Genomic DNA, 16,978 nt, shown 5'->3' on the forward strand with positions numbered 1-16,978 from the left:
GTAGGGGCCATATTATTAAGCAGGTTGCCAAATTTTGTGTGCATGTGCTTAGCACAAGGGAAAGACAACTTAAGCTTAAGTGAAGATTTTTAGAGGTATTTTACTATGCATTTTTTAATAATGTACGCATTAATTATACAATTTTATATATTTTAAGTTTTGTACTGGCTCCCTGATTTTGCAATTTTTTTACTGTGAAATGTTTTTTCTCGTTATCTGTTTTATCTGGCCACAGTGCTGTATCAAATAAATTTGAATTACTGGAGTATTATTTGCACTTTGTGGAGATGCATCTGTAGACCATCAGTACACATGTAGGCCCACAAGAGATATTCCTGAGCTGTTTTAAGCAAGGAAAATGGCACGGGGGAGGGCTGAAGCCCCGTTTCTCCCCCATGCCCTAATCCTAATCCAAATTAGGGGACAAGGTGCATGGAAGGTGTCTCAGTATCAAAGTCAGGTCAGGGAAATCCTGACCCTTCTCATTACAAATGATAACAGGCCTGAGAGCTGCCGTCAGCTGGAGTAAGCAATACCGGCTTGAATGTACCAAGAGCCTGACTTCTTACGTACAGAGAATAAAAAGCATTCTGTTGTATAAAATCTTGAAATAGCATACCAAAAAAACCCAAAACATTGTAAGTTCATGATATAAACATGACTGTACATTTTCAAAGTGTTGCTTTGTGTTTCAAAGTGTTGCATAATACTTCGATACTTGCAAAGTGGTTCCAATGTTTGTTTGGAAGGATGTTGCACTGTTGTTTCAGACCACGATCTGGGAGATCCAGGTTTAAATCTCCATGCTGCAATGAAATCTTGCTGGGTGGCTTTGGGCTATCCACAAACTCAATCTAGCCTACTTCACAGGGTTGCTGTGAGGATAAAGCAGAGAAGTGAAGAACAATGCAGGCCACCTTGGGTCCATGTTGGGGAGAGAAGTGTACAGGAAATCAACAAATAAACACAGAGTATGAAGGAGGACAGGGGTTTGTTTTTTATTTGCCATTTTTAATTTCAACAAAGAATCCCCCTCCAATTCCCAACATCTATGTCTAAACCAGGCTGGTACATAAATCACTTTTAAGTTTTATACATTATATCAAAATAGTGATTAAATACAGAACAGAACAAAGTTTTTCACTTCAGAACTGAACTAAAAAGCAAACTTGTCTAACAGCTTTGCCAGGTACCTTAACAACCATTAAGCACTAAAATGTCACTTCTTTTAGCTCTTCAATGTCAATTTGCCGGGGTGGGGGGGGGCTTCAGATCCAAATGTTGTGGCTCCTTTTCCACACACACAGACACCACTCTCACTAGTTCTGCAAAATTCTTCATGTGTCTGTTAAGGACTGAATACACGGCTATGAACCCTCCCTTACACAAAACCCAAATAAGCTTTGTTAAAGAAGTTAGAGGCCAAATGACAGTTTACAGAATAATTAATAATCCACCAATGTTTTCCAGTCAAACGGAAGAGAATTTGAAGGATATAATCTTCATGCCACCAAGCACTGGGATCCAAATGTTGGGAACAAAAGTAATACATAACCTTGAAAAGCATAAGAAAATTTGTGATCCACTCAAATTTTTATTCTTTTTCATATAATAGCAAGCTAAACTAAACCTCGCTATTTGACCATCCAAGGAAATTTTAATTTCAGAATGTTATAAAATGAATGTGCAAAGCTGACTGAATATGAAGAGGAGCATTAATATGAACATGAAAAGGAGCATGAACTATCTGAGGATTAAAACGTTATATTTGTAACCTCAGATGCCTGAAACAAGGCTTAACTAACTTTGAAGAAGGGGATAGAGTGGGGGTAGGAGGTGACAACTGAGACTTGGTTGGATATAAGATCAGGATCCTATTTAGATGTACTGCACTGGGGTGGGACTGGGATGAACAGGAAGCATTCTGCCTTGTTCTTCAGGATGGCTGGAAAGCTGAAAAGATGCCTAGTTTAGAAAGAAAGAAGGCTTAGAAGAGTACCGCCTCCAAAAACCCTGTAAAGCAAAACTCACTGGATTTAAATGCCCGGAGCCCCCTTTTTATAAGCAAAACATTTCATTACATATTACAGGCCCTTTAGGTTCAGTATCTGAACTATGTGAGTCCACTGGCTGCATTTTGTGCTGCCTAAAAACCCTCGTGAACTGTTTAATAATTGTATGGATTTCTGGAATCCCTGGCTGTTCTTACCCAGTAACTCACACTCATTGAGATAAATGACCAGACTCTCGTGAGCTTCAATTTGCTCCTCAGCAGGTCCCACAGGTCTTTCAAAATAGAGTGAGAATCTTAGTAGCAACAGTATGATACTAATAATGGAAGTGAGATGCTGGCAGCAAAGGATAGTCATTCCCCAAAAAGGAACATGTCAGGAAAACTGCTGTGGCTCTTAAAGGTCTCAAAAGGCGACAGTAATAAAGACCTGCCATTTTATCTTGCTGTACAGATCTGCCCATATTTGTTAATTGTGTAGTATTATGTCCTGTTCCAGTTGTAGGCACGTGTAACTGACTGTCGCAGCAAAAGTGAGTCTGTTGTGACTAAATATGGAACAGATGAGACATGGATAGTTCTTGGGATACTCTGAAGTGTTACCACTGTTGGATGGCAGTTTCATTTATCACCCCGATTCCTTCACAGTCGCAGCGAGTACAAAAAATGAGATGCCAAGGCAGCCACAGAACAAGCAGAGCATTAGAAAAGACTGCCAGACAGCTGCCGAATAAGAGGAAGCTCCAGTTATGCCCCTGGCAATTCAATTTTTGGGAAAGGGGGGGGGGAGGAGTGTGAAGCAATGCCTGTGGCAGGATTGGAAACACTACTGGGCAAGGTCTCGCTCACTCACATACACAACATTGTGAAGATTTCCCTGTGATGATTGGATTAGAGGATGTTGGCGTGTCACACCAAGAGTTCCCAGTCTCAGTTCAAATCTGTTCTGATTTGAGGTTCATTGTCGCCCTAAACTATTTGTTCACAAACGGATGAGTGACTCACAAAGATGAAAGCTAAGAGTCTTCAAGTAATTACAGATGAGCAGGTATGTTAGCCTGTTTCAAGGAAAGTGGTCTTATGGCATCTTGAAGATTATTATCTTGAAGTATTATTGCATTCAGGAACTGTATTCTCACGGCAGGACAGGTAGGACAGGAAAAAGTCAGGTGCTTACCTCTGCATAAGCCATGTATATCTACTTAAACAACTCTTTACACAAAGCCATGAAATGGGGCGCTCCTGCTCCTCTCTGTCCAGGTCATGGGAGAGTAAGCCAATGTGCTCAATTCAGCAGCTTGTAGTCAGAATACTGAAGCTACAACTGATGGGAAGATGTCAATATTTAACTCACTAATATGCCCAACCACATTGGCAGAAATCTTACTAAATCAGTAGGATTATTCTGGAGTAAGTGGCTTATAACTGTTCCCACTGTCCATATCTAATGAGGGTCGCTTCCCAGATTCATAGTAACTCTTTACACCAGTTGCTTTTCTTAATGCAGGGCATGCCCGGGGGTCCCTTTGATATTCCAGCTTTGCATACAAAGTACACAGTATCACTCCAATATCCAAAAGAGCTCTGTTTGTGCTACTGATCCATTCCCAGCTACACTACAGGCTGACTCTGAGGGGGAAGACACTTGAAAAGGAAAAAACTTACATCCATCCATGCTCAGATGGATAAGGGAAGGCTGAACTCTCTTGTCAGCACAAGAACATAGTTCAAAGGTTTTCACTTTACACTGTTTGGAGCCAGCTGAGATCTTTAGGCTGGCACAGAATATACCTCTTCACATAAACAAACCACAACAAAGCCAAAATCTCCCTGCGTATGGAAGGCCTGCATGCCTGGGAGAAGGCCAAGGGGAAGCCATCTAGCTCAGCCTTATCCTACAGAGGAAAGCATTCTGCATTCAGTGACATTTCTCTATCCGCCATAATAATTCTTCATCTAAACAAAATTTTGACGTGGGAGTCATTCTGCACATAAATCATGAAGTAAATACATGCCTGTGGAAGGCTGCACCACATATCTGCTCAGTCTCTCTCACACATATCTGGACAGAGTACCATTAATAAAAACACTTCACATTAATTTGAGTTTGAGTAAATGTGAAGGGGGGGGAGTTGCACCCATATAAACACGCTAAGAATGATCTACAAACAATGGAGCCAACACACACACACACTTTGGGAAAATAAGAAATGATGCACAACAGAGTGTTGTGGTGTATGTATTCATGTGCACATTGATGTTCAGTGTCTCCCAACATTGTCCTGGCTTCTATAATAGCAGAATTCATAGATAAGCAGCGGTGAAGATAGAGAAAAATTCATTCCCCCTTTGCTCTCCCTTGCAGCACAACAAAGAAAGCACAGTATTTTTATATCTGTCAATGAAATCTGGGGAAAGGCACAATATAGTCCTATCTAAATACCTCCTGCTGTGCTTGCCTTCCTTTCCCTGCACTCTAATGGCACCCTACTATTTGGAAAGCAGGAGCACAATTACATATGTAGATAGGCAGACAAGTATATGGACGCTAGCACAAATTGGTCGAAGCATGCAATGAACAGTCAGACAGTCACACATGCCCAAAGGAACACAAATGAGCCTGCTCATTTACACATATAAAGATGCATTATGAACATACATAAGTTGTGAAAGCACATGACATCTCCTATTTCTGTGCTGGTAGTTTGGAAGCTTCACTTAGTGGTGGTCTAGAGAGTGCACATAGAAAACCAATTAGTGCCAAAATGGGGCAGCTGGGAAGATGCTAATTTAAGTAATTCACAAGAACTCAGATGTATTATGCCAGAGAAAGAAGTAATAGCAAATAGGATCAGAAAGCCAACTCAATAATATGTGGACATTCACCTGCAGAATCCAAGCACAAAGTGGGGGATGGAACATATTCACTTCCCCACATATTGAATACACATCTGCATCTATCAGTTCTATTGATTTCAAGGGCATGGCAGCTAAAGTGGAGCTGCTGATTTGGATGTCAAAGTAAATCAGAATTGGGGGAAACATGAATATAGATTTGAACATGGGGAAATAGTGAGCCAAAAGAGAAATAAGTCTTTATAGAATGTAGCAGCAAGAGCTCCAAAAGAAAACCAAGGAATCAATGGTGAATGCTTGGGGATGGATCAGTGCAGCCTTGAGAACCAGGCAGCCCAGGGGGAAAGGGTCTAACATTGCATCCCATTGATTTCCCTCCAGGCTAAGTCAATGCTTGGAAAGAAGGCAGGGCTGAAGGTGGCTGAATGTCGAACTTCTTTGTCCACAGTATGGATCCAAGTCCATTAAGAAACACACTGAGCAATTGATCCAAGACCTCTATGGGAGGAAACAAGCCAAACAAATAACAATGCAGTGGGGGAAATCATAACTTTTCATTTCCTCACTCCCAAAATGCAAGTACCAACACTTTCTTCCTCCTGATGCCTTAGTGACTTCCTCAGGCTATAAGAATGGAACTTAGGGGATTCCAAAGGTTTGGCATGGTACTTATCAACTCACTTCTGAGTTCAAGAATTTCACCAGAGTTGTGTTCATGAGCAGTTTGGTCCACAGCTCCAATAAGAAACCTCAACAGAGGCAGGTTTGATCTAACTAAGCAATAAAACAGAACTGCTAACAATTCAAGGAGAAGACCTGCTCCGTGCCATTCTTCTATGGTTAGAATCAAAGCCAGCTGAAGGAATTCTTATTGGACTTAAGGGCAGAACGTATAACATGCTTCCACTGAAAGCATTTGTTCCTGATCAACATCCAGAAATACAGATAAGAAACTACAGTCTACATTCTTTTAAAAAGTGAGGCACTATTGGGTTAGTCTCCAGCTACAAGTCACAGTATCCAGCTACTTCTAGCACAAGCATATGACATCAAATCCACTACTACAGTTACGTTTGAAATACCACTGCAAACCTGCTACATCACAGCACTGAATGCATGAATGTCCCACTCTGGAAGTGAACTACCACTGACCAAGCCTCTGAAGACCAGCACTAGGAAGATATAGTTGCATTGCTTCAGTTGTTCCGTTGCTCCTCTCTGCCCCTTTGCTGCAGGAAGAGGACACCTTTAATCGTAATGTCCCTCTCACATGGACTCTTTTCCATGTAAGGCATGACAAAGAACTTCTCAAGACCTATCCCTTGGAGTGCCCCCAGCAGATGCTAACAGGTGCAACAACTCTAATAGGAGGAACTTAATTCTTTCTACAGACCGGTAGAGTCTGAGAGTGAGACATTGAAAGGAGGTGGCACAACAAAATGAGGGGGAGTGGGAAAGAAAGTGTAGAAACAACATGTGAGAAGTTGGGGTCACAGTAACCCTACTTAGAAACCTTTCTCATGCAAAGGCAATCTGTTAATTGTATTACCCTTGTATTACAGCTCAAGATATAAAGAGGTACCTTACATTGTTTTCAGGTTCAAAATCCATCACTGGTGTCTGGTGTCAATAAATGTGCTGCCAATGAAAGTGTGGAAGTTGCAGAGAAATAAGCTGATTAGGAGGTAAATAGAATGACACGCAGGAAAAAGGGGGACAAAAGGGCTGTCTGGATAACGCTTACAAAACCAAACATCCACTAGCCCACGTCAAATCCTCTTTGCATAGCTGGTCTCTCTCAAACACATCCACACAAAAATATAATACAACATTCACCTCACAAGCTCTCTGCCGCTGCTTCACTCCATGCCACCTCCCAGCTTCCTGTTAAAGCACGCATCCTTCAGTCTGGCTACAGGAGGGTGTCAATTTGTTAAAATTCCCCTTAGTTGAAAATACTCCTTCTTTTTCACACCCCAGACAAAGAGTGGGACAGGTCTCAACATGGATTAATGACCAAAATCTTTTAGCTGGACAGAAAAGAAACAAGAGAGATGATCAGTTTCTCTTTTCAATCCCCAAGAAACTTGAGAAAAGAGATGGTTTTATTCTTCACCCTTTTCTTTCTCCAGGGCAATAGGCTCCTTGGTCCACTTGCTCTTGGGAGTGTCCTGATCTCCAGCGGAACCGTGGTCAGCAGACAGACCTGCCATTCCCTCACCTTCACCATTGGCTTCCAAGTCCAGTTCTTCAAAGGAGGAGCCACTGGCTCCTGACTCGCTGTAGCTGTGCTCACTGCGATTGTCTACCTCATCTCGGCCACGGCCAGGCGTGAAGGGGGACATGATGGAGGTAGCCACTGAAGTCTCTCTGCTGTCGGTGGTGATCTCCAAGCTGACAGAGCTGGTGTCACTCAAAGTTTCGGCCCCTTTATACAGAAAAAAAGACCAAAGATAATGAATTCTGAATAATGAAGGAATATGCCCTACACATCTCTAGCCTGGCAGCGCTTTCAGGATACTTAGAATTTCCCCCTCGTTAAGAGGTGTGCAAAGCCTGTCAATCCATCTCACTGCAGAAGTATCCAAAATCTTCAGACTTTATCATAAGGAAAGAGTTGAAAGATATATAATGGGAACAAGGTTATAACAAGACAAGATCATTCAATAGGCTCTCCTATGAAACAGTCACTGCCTCTCCCACTTATTTCAGTCCTTTGGGCAAGGGACTTTTCATTTGAACGCTATAGTAACAGTCCTGTAGAATTCATCCCCATCAAAGCATATAAAGGGGGAAAAAGAAATTTACTTTTACCTTAGACGTGCAGCTGCCAGGATGCTCCCAAACCTGCCTGCCCCAAATTGGCAAATCAAGAACCATTAAACAAAAGAAAGGTTTACACAGGAAAAGAAAACAGAATCTCAACTACATTGAAAGAATCTTAAAATAGCCGTGTAACTAACTGCGGCTCTCACATATAGATGGTAACCTAGAATGAAAGTGTGCTATGATGTCAGATTTAGCTTTAGACACACTTTATGCTTCAATTCTTCCAATATTATTTATGGAAATACTGGAGATATATTAGGAATTATACTAGAATCTCCTTTATTGAGGAAAATATTACATGGAAATGCTTTGGCCTCAGCTGTTCTACCATATCGCCTTTGGCTAAACTCAAGCACAGATTTCCTTCTCTAAAGGAAATATGGCTATCAGGAAAGTGCATCCCGATTGCCCTCTACTGGGCAAAAAGAGCCCACGTTGTTCTTTTCCCCTCTCTTGCAGTTGCATCTGTCCTCTTCCTCAATTATGACCACTTGCATCTTCCCCAAGTGGAGTCAAGGCTTAGAAACAGAATGCAAGTATTGCAATAAAGAACACCGATGAACATTTTGCACTTCTCAGGGATGTCCTTTGAGCGGTTCCTATAACAGCATTAAGTGTGCAATTAGACAGGCAATCTGGATCAGAAAGATCATGGGGTTTGCCCATGGTTATGCAATAGCTGAAAACAGGTAAATCTATATCCAAAATATATTTACTAGTCATATCTATAATATGGACAGAAATTTGCCTCATAACAGCAGCAAACATTTTAACAAGCACCGAATGGACTCATACAAGTGAGAAGACAGAGGGGTATGGGCGATCCCCCTTTACCCATTTTAACAATCCTTGACAGAAGGGAGAAGAATTCCTGGCAGCTACCAAGACTACATCTTTGCTTGCTGACTGCAAGCGCTCTCTACCTGTATCCCATACACTTTCCGTCATGCGCTCATATACCAAAGAGATGAACATTAAGACAAAAACAGAAGAAAGAATATTGAGAAGAAGAAGAAGAAGAAGAGCTGGTTCTTATATGCTGCTTTTCTTTCCCTGAAGGAGTCTCAAAGTGGCTTACAGTCGCCTTCCCTTTCCTCTCCCCACAACTGACACCCTGTGAGGTGGGTGAGACTGAGAGAGCGCTGATATTCCTGCTCGATCAGAACAGTTTTATAAGTGCTGTGGGGAGCCCAAGGTCACCCAGCTGGCTGCATGTGGGGTAGCGCAGAATTGGACCTGGCTCGCCAGATTAGAAGTCCACATCCTAACCACTACACCAAGAATATTTAGGGGGGGGGGAAATGAAACTTGCTTTTCAATTTATAAAGCTGATAATGAAAGGCTTTATAAAAGCACAATACTAGTAAAAAATGAAGTCTATCAAAAATAAAATAGTAACCCCTCCCAAAAAGAACTAGCAGAAGTCCATCAATGGTACGCAGTAAAACAATGAGTAAACCACCAAAGGCTTTCCCCAAATGCTCTGCAAGACCAGTCAAAATGGTGCACAATGAACCTCCTGAGGGAGGGAGTTCTGCAATCTCTGGGGCACTTGAGATGGTCCTGTCCTGTGTGACCACCCACTGGGACCTCAAGGGGCAAAAGGGTAGACAGAGCAGGGGAGACCTCTGTGCGTGTGATGGGTTCCCAAGTATCAAAGGCATATATTTTAAGCATCTGCCTGCTAAAGAATACGAATAAAAATTGTTTTTTATGCACTGCTTTTCACTACCTGAAGTGGTTTACAATCATCTTCCCTTCCTCTCCCCACAATGGACACCCTGTGAGGGAGGTAAGGCTGAGAGAGCTCTGAGAGAAACTGCTCTGTGAGAACAGCTTCTAACTGGACTGTGACTAGCCCAAGGTCAGCCAGCTGACTGCATGGGGAGGAGCGGGGAATCAAACCCAGCTTTCCAGATTAGAAGCTGCCACTTTTTACCATGACACCAAGCTGCTGCAACTTCATAACAGTCTTGATCTTCCACAAAGGGTGGACCACTGTGCTATGTGGTGCTTTTGATCCAGACGGATCAGAAAGAGTTGGCCACTACAGCTTTCTCTTTCTGAAAGTGTGTTGACCTTGTTGAATTCAGCAAGAAGATATTCATATAATTGCATTCCAGGCCCTTTTGCCAAGGCCCACAAACCATGGCTTATTTCCACATTGTGAAGATCTTTGTTTATTTATCTAAAACATTTTGATGCCACCTTGCTACTGAATTGGGGTCCAGGAAGTGAACATGAAAACATTAAAAGACTTAAACAAAAATACCATTAAATCATTAAAAATCAAAGAACTAGAATGTTAATATTGATGTGTGTGTGTGGGGGGGGGGGCAACAAAAGTCTTCATCTGCTGATGAAAGACACCAATAGAGGGAGACAGGCAAACCTCTCCGGGAAGGGAATTCCAAAGTTTTGGTGTCATGACTGAGAAAGCTTGGGTCACCATCTATCTGCTCTCTGATAGAGGGGTCAACTGAAGCAGAGTATCCAAAGGTGACTGGAGTGAGCACGTAGGATCATGTGGAAGAAGGTGGTCCTTAAGTTATTTTGGTCACAGGTGGTAGAGGGCTTTAAGTCATTACCTGTACCTTGAATTGAGCCCAGAAGCTAATTGGAATCCAGTGTAGGCAGAACTAAACTGAAGTGATATGACATCCAATGACTATTCTGGTGGCAGTTATCTATGCCATCTGTAGCTTCCAGTCTTCAAGGGCAGTCCCAACTAGAGCGCATTGCAGTAATCCAAACTAGATGTTGCCATGGCATGTACCACAGTGGCAAGATATTTTCGGCCCAGGAAAGTAGGCAGCTGGCTTACCAGCTGAAGCTGGTGAAAGGCAGCCCTGGTCGCCACTGTAACCTGTTGATCCAACAGGCCAGGGTACAGGAGCACCACTAAACCCTAGGTCCAAGATGCAGCTCATCCAGAACAGGGGATAACCCATTTTCTGGGTCAGACCTTCCTCCCCCACCAGTGGTGCTGCTGTTTTGTCGGGACTAAGATTCAGCTTGTTAGCCCTCATCCTTTCTAAAACTGTCAGCTAAGGCCAAAACTCTGGAAGACCTCTCCCAGTGGCTTTGTATAAATGTTGAAAAGCATGGGGGATAAGATGGAACCCCGGGGATCCCCATATCTAGATTTTCATTCAGTCTTGCTGCTTACATGCTGCTGTAAGGTAACCACCTACATTCCTGCAGAACATTTGGTACTTCTGAACTACTCTCTGCTGCTCCCCCTATTTGGAATACAAGCAGACATGGTCTTTACTATCAAAGAGTTTGTAATTGGCCTGGAGACTTGAGTGCTTTAAATGAGGCTCCATTTGTTCCCCCATTAGGTTCAGCTCCCTGCACTTCCACAAAGACAGCAATAAGCCTGCACCCTCAAGGGCTTCTGTGTTAAAGTGACGCACAAGGAACAAATAACAAACTTTATGTTTTGGAACACAGAGCGCCTAAAGCATTTTTTCTGGCAAGCCAAACAGAAGTCCAATGGAAACCTTAAAAAGGTCTGGTGGTCAGTTGACCCCTGCTTTCATTGCAGTGCTCTGAGTGGATGCCATCTTGGTGACGATGCCCTCTTTGAGCAAAGTCCTATTCCCCAATGTACCCGACGGACAGCAAGACTTTGGAGCAACCTACTGCAAATGGCCTTTAGCTCTACTTTCTTCCTACTTGGATTTGGAATATTTATGTGTATGTGTATCAAGTCACTTTTGACTTATGGAGACCGAGTGAACTAACATTCTCTGAAGACTCCTCTATTTAACTGCCTTGCAAACTGCGGGCCTATGATGAGACATTCCAGTAAGTTCAAACAAAGATAAAAGAAACAAGGGACATTCCAGCATTTTTTTTAAAAAAAGAAGGGAGCTCCTTGCCTAGAATCTGAAATTCCATTCCCACCCCCCCTTTCCCAGGTTCAGTCCAGGCCATCACCAGTTACATGGCAGGATGGAGGGCTTGGAAAAACCTCTGCGACCTGACTATGGAAAATTCCTGCCAGTTAAATGAGTATAATACTGCATTAGACTGGTCAATGATCTGACTCAATTTATAGCAGGCTCAAGTCTTGCACAGCACTTGAGAAGGGCAGGGCCCTTTGCTGTAAAAAGTAACAATGGCGGACTGTGCAACCAGACAACCATCTTTTGTGAGTGTGAGTGTCCTGCACAGAGATGTGAGTGTCCTGCATAGTGCAGGGGGTTGGACTAGATGACCCATGAGGTCCCTCCCAACCCTATTATTCTATACGTTTTTGGAAGCCACTGAAGCTGCCAGTTAACACTGTGGGCATTTCCGCACATTGGTAAAAACTGCACTATGCCAGCTGAATAGTGTAGTACTAAATATTATCATGCCTGCCAGTCCCTCCTCACCTTTTTGCTCTTTTACTCTTGTCTGCCACCTTTTCACACTTCTCACAATCCAAAACTGCTGCTGGAAATGGCAGAAGAGAGCAACACGATTTATATGCAATTCTCATCTGCCTGTCAATCAAACCAGGTAGCCAATGCCCTTTCTCCATGTTTTAAAGGTCCCACAGTGCCCTCTAATTTTTTAAAATTCATACTGCTCTGTTTTTAGGCCTATGCATCTAATCATAAATGTCTTGATACTTTAAAAATAATCTCATTCCTAACTTTTTTTTGGTAGGAGACATTAGAGAGGCATGCTTTGTGTTACGACTTTGGGGAAAAAATTATTTCTGGCATCGCCTGCATGCTTGTCCGCCTATTTGTTGCTCCAGGATGTTAGCCATTTTAAAGAAGATATTCCCATCCCTGGGAACAGGGAAGAGGGAGGCGGGTGCAAGGGTAGGACGAAGGAGGTGCCTTTAGTGAGTTTGAGCTTCCATCCTTCCCTCTGCTGGTTGCCTGCTGGTTGCTCTCCCTTAGCTAGCATTAAATAGGTTGCGGAATCAACTTTATGCAATTCCCCAACTAGCGCTTTAAAATGGAGGATGTAGCCGGCCGGTTACTGCCCAGACGCTGGATGTTGGTGATGCCATAAGGAGGAGCCAGAATATAACGACTACGTAAGGTAAGCATTTCACTACATTTAATGGGTGCGGAAATCCTCCTTGTTTACTGCATGACGTGACTGGAAACCTAGAAAAATCTATCACTACTTTCTACCAAGTTAGAACATTGGGTCATCTAGCATTGCGCTATGTGCTCTGACTAGTGGCAGTTCTCCAAGGGTCTCAAGCACTAAGAGACCTTTCCTAACACCTGCTGCAGGAGATACTTTCACCGAAGATGTCATGGAGTGAACTCTGGATTTTCTGTATGACAAGAATGTGCCTCTCCCCAAGGCACTTTCTGAAGGCAATATAAAGCTCTGCTGCTGTATTTAAACTACGATATTAGGCCCCTAGAATTATGAATATTTCCCTAGGCAAAAGAAATCTCTTTGCATGTCTCTGGAACAGAGTTTTTGAGGAAAGGAATCAGACTCACGTCTCCGATACTCTGATCTCCTGGTATTTAATAGATGCTACTAATCAAGGGCATTATGGAGGATGGCGGGGCAGGTGTCTGCTTAAGGACATTTAGATAAACCAGGTAAACTTAATCTCTCTGTATGATGGAGACCTTCCTATCATGTATTTCCATCTGCAGGTCTGCCTGCATCAGTCTCTACATTGTGATTTAGTTCCCTGGCCTCCAGCCTGCTGCAGTATGAAACATACTCTTGTTGTCTGATACTTCCGTATTTAATTCAAATAGCCCAGGGGCACTAAACAGCAAGAAATTTACTGCTCCCAACCTAGAAAGAATGAAACAGAACCTTTTAGAGTCTCCCTATCTGACTCTTCCCTTGAGAAGACTCATCAATACCTATAAAGCACAATCTGCTCTCCCTTAGCAAGTGCTTGTCAATAAAAGAATCAATAAAAACAATGGATTCAGAAACATCACTGTTTGCACAATGTGCTGTATGAAATCCAACTCCACAAACAGTATCCTAAGGCCAGGTGGCTGGTTCTATAGCCATGCTCTCAAATATGAATCCACTTGTAGCTGCTGTGACAAGAGTGAGGCTTTTGCCTTGACAGGAACTTCAGTGAACTCTGAGTCTTGGTCTATACAGTGAAAACCACACTTCCACTCTTCCTTCTGAGACCTGGATATTCTTCAACTCTGACTGGGCACTTGAGTCTCCCAAGCATGGAGACAAATCTTCAGGTCAACAGTTCATCTCCAAGCCGCAGAGATCTTTTCCTTTGGGGAAAATGGATGCCTTGGAGCAGTGGTCCACAACCTGCGGGCTGCGGCCCGGTGCCGGGCCACGAAGGCCTTGGCGCCAGGCCACAGCTCCTTCTTCCCTCCCCCGCCCAAAGCGAGAAGCTCACCAGGCCGCGAGCAAATCGGCCACCAAAGCGGCCGATTAGCTTGTAGCCTGGTAAGCTTCTTGTTTCGGGAGGGGGGGGGGGAAGAAGCTTGCGAAGCCGCAAGCTAATCGGCTGCTTTGGCGGCCGATTTGCTGGCGGCCCGGAGGGGCCGGGAGGCAAAGCCACGGCCGCCGGCATGGCGGCGGCGCAAACACGCATGCACGGACTGCCGCGCACACGTGTTTCCGCCCCTGCTGGGCCGCCCCCTCACCCCACTCCAGAGCAGCGGTCCGTGGCAGCCGAAAGGTTGTGGACCACTGCCATGGAGGGTGGGCTCACTGGCATTGTGCTCCACTGAGGTCCCTGTGCTCCATCCCCAAATCTCCAGGAGTTTCCCTACCTGGAGCTGGCAACTGTATCTCCCCAATCTTCCGCCAGTGGCCAGGGGACCTAGCCTACCCTATTTCCAGCTCAGCTTTCCATACATACAGAAAAATCTACTAGTCAACCAGCAATAGGGGCAAGGAATATGATGCAAAGCTAAGTAGTTAAAGTCACTGAGCAGAGCTGAGGAAAAACCTAGGCCACTTTTCAAGAGTAGACCCATGTTTGGAATGGTGGCATGAGAACCTGCAAATTTAGCCATTTTGGATCCTGATTAGGTGGGGAAGTGGGATGCAAATAACAAACATATATGTGCTGCCCAGTCACTAGTTACTTATGGTGACCCCATCAAGGGGCTTTCAAGGCAAGTGAGTAGTAGAGTTGGTTCACTATTGGCCTTTTCTTCTGAGGCTTCCTTGGTAGTCTCCCATCCAAGTACTGACCCTGCTTTAGTTCCAGAGATACGAAGATATCAGGCTATACCATGCTGCCTTCCATCCCAAATAAAAAATAAAGGATATAAGTAAAAATAAACACCATGGGGCAACAGGCAAAGAATTTTAAGCAGTTGAAGGGCTGGCAGTGCTGGTAGAAGAGGCAGGGGAAGCCAGCCCTAGAATGGAATATTTATCGGATGGATCTTTATACCGCCATTCTCCTATGGTGGGTTCAAGGCAATTTACAACATGGTTAAAATAATAAAACAGTGTAACCTATTTGAAAATTAAAGATAAAAATGTAATAAGTAAACTTCAGCTCACTCTCTAACTACTACCTACCTAACTACCTCTGCCGTTGTTTTTCTTGCCTGCCCGTTAATTCTGGCCGGGTTACATCTGTCAATGGCATGGGATATAAGCAGACATAGAGCTGCTACTTAATTTGTTCTTTAATTAAATGCTGTATGACACAAACTGAATGTCAGTAGAGTCTTCACAATTCCAGATGGGTATTAGTCTCGGGTAGACTCCAGCTACCAAAATAAAATCTAAGAAGGTATATATAGCTTTATCCACAAATCCTAAAAAGAAATCTCAACTATCTTTAAATTCTTCTGGAGGCCTAAATTTTGTTTTTAAGGTGCCAACAAAATAACGTTGTGTTTCACAATGATATTCCTGCCCTCCTGAAAATCAAATTTTCTTAAATGAAACAGTTTGGCTATAGAGCTGGTATGATTGGTATGATTGTTTTTAAGGTGTTTTTAAAGTTTTAATATTATATGTAAAATTCTATTCATTGTGTACATTTTATAAACAACTAGTAGTAAAGCTTTTTGTATACTGTAATACAACGGGTGCTAGCTCATGGTTTGGTGTGGGTTTTGTGCCTCACTTGGAAGCTGGCAACCCTAAGAGGAGGCATCTCTGTGCACAACACAGAGTCCTGACCCAAGTCACACCTAAGAAGTGTGGAATTCCAGAACATGAACCTACATCTATTGAGCTACCTTTCCTCCTCTCTGCAATGTTTTCTTGATCTGAAACAGGCTAGGGGCACTATGTGGCTGGTTGGGTGGCTGTGGAGACATTATACCCTTTTGAGGCCCCACTTTCATGGAACATTTCCAACCCAGGGGTAGCCAATCTCCAGGTGGGGCCTGGAGATCTCCTGGAATTACTGCTCTTTTTTCAGACTATAAAGATCAGCTCCCCAGGCAAAATTGGCTGCTTTGGTGGGGTGGACTCTGAGGCATGATACTATTTTGAAGCCTCACTTCCAAACTTCACTTTCACTGGGCTTAGCTAACTTGGACTGTTGTTTGGCTGGTGACGTCTGTCCTTCTGAAGCCTGGGGCCTACTGCTTGTAACTGCAGTTATTGTTGTTGTCTGCAAAGCCAACTCATTGTCTAATAAAACTAGAAAACCTGGTTCCTCCCAAAGTCTCACTGTCTACTTTCCTATAAATCCTTTGTATGTGAATTCCCAAGCTAATACCACTTGAAATTCTGGGGTACTTCTGGCTTTTATTTCGTAGGATCTTCATGGCAAATACTGATTTTCATTTCTCAGGCCAGGTTTGAGCAATTCACTTCAGCCCATGTGTCTCTCCAGCCAGTTGCTTGTTCACCACTAACAGTTACAGTTTCTAAAGGTAAAGGTATTCCCTGTGCAAGCACCGAGTCATGTCTGACCCTTGGGGTGACCCCCTCTAGCGTTTTCATGGCAGACTCAACACGGGGTGGTTTGCCAGTGCCTTCCCCAGTCATTACCGTTTACCCCCCAGCAAGCTGGGTACTCATTTTACCGACCTTGGAAGGATGGAAGGCTGAGTCAACCTTGAGCCGGCTGCTGGGATTGAACTCCCAGCCTCATGGGCAAAGTTTTCAGACAGCTGCCTTACCACTCTGCGCCACAAGAGGCTCTTAGTTTCTACATAGTCCTTATTTAGATCTTTCTGCACTTTCCAGACTTGCACAACCCTTGCTGGTCTGTCTGTCTGCGCCAAAAAGTACAAACTGTTGCTGGTAAGGGACGCCTCTACCATTGTCTCTACTATTGCTGCTCATCTCTAGACTATCATGATCAGTTCTGCAGGTAAAAAACCATCCTCT

At 43.5% G+C, this 16,978-nt stretch overlaps 1 protein-coding gene across 3 annotated transcripts in view; it reads right to left on the reverse strand.

Moving 5' to 3' along the window:
• Positions 1 to 974: 974 nt before the first annotated feature.
• Positions 975 to 16,978, reverse strand: part of TEX264 (testis expressed 264, ER-phagy receptor) — a 216,165-nt gene continuing 200,161 nt past the window's right edge. For all 3 annotated transcript variants that reach the window (XM_077325915.1, XM_077325914.1, XM_077325916.1), the window contains exon 6: positions 975 to 7,295. In XM_077325915.1, coding sequence (XP_077182030.1) covers positions 6,973 to 7,295 — 323 coding nt within the window. In that variant the 3' untranslated portion in view covers positions 975 to 6,972. The remainder of the gene's footprint in view (positions 7,296 to 16,978) is intronic.

The sequence above is a fragment of the Paroedura picta genome, chromosome 3 (genome assembly GCF_049243985.1).
Source record: "Paroedura picta isolate Pp20150507F chromosome 3, Ppicta_v3.0, whole genome shotgun sequence".
Taxonomy (NCBI): domain Eukaryota; kingdom Metazoa; phylum Chordata; class Lepidosauria; order Squamata; family Gekkonidae; genus Paroedura; species Paroedura picta.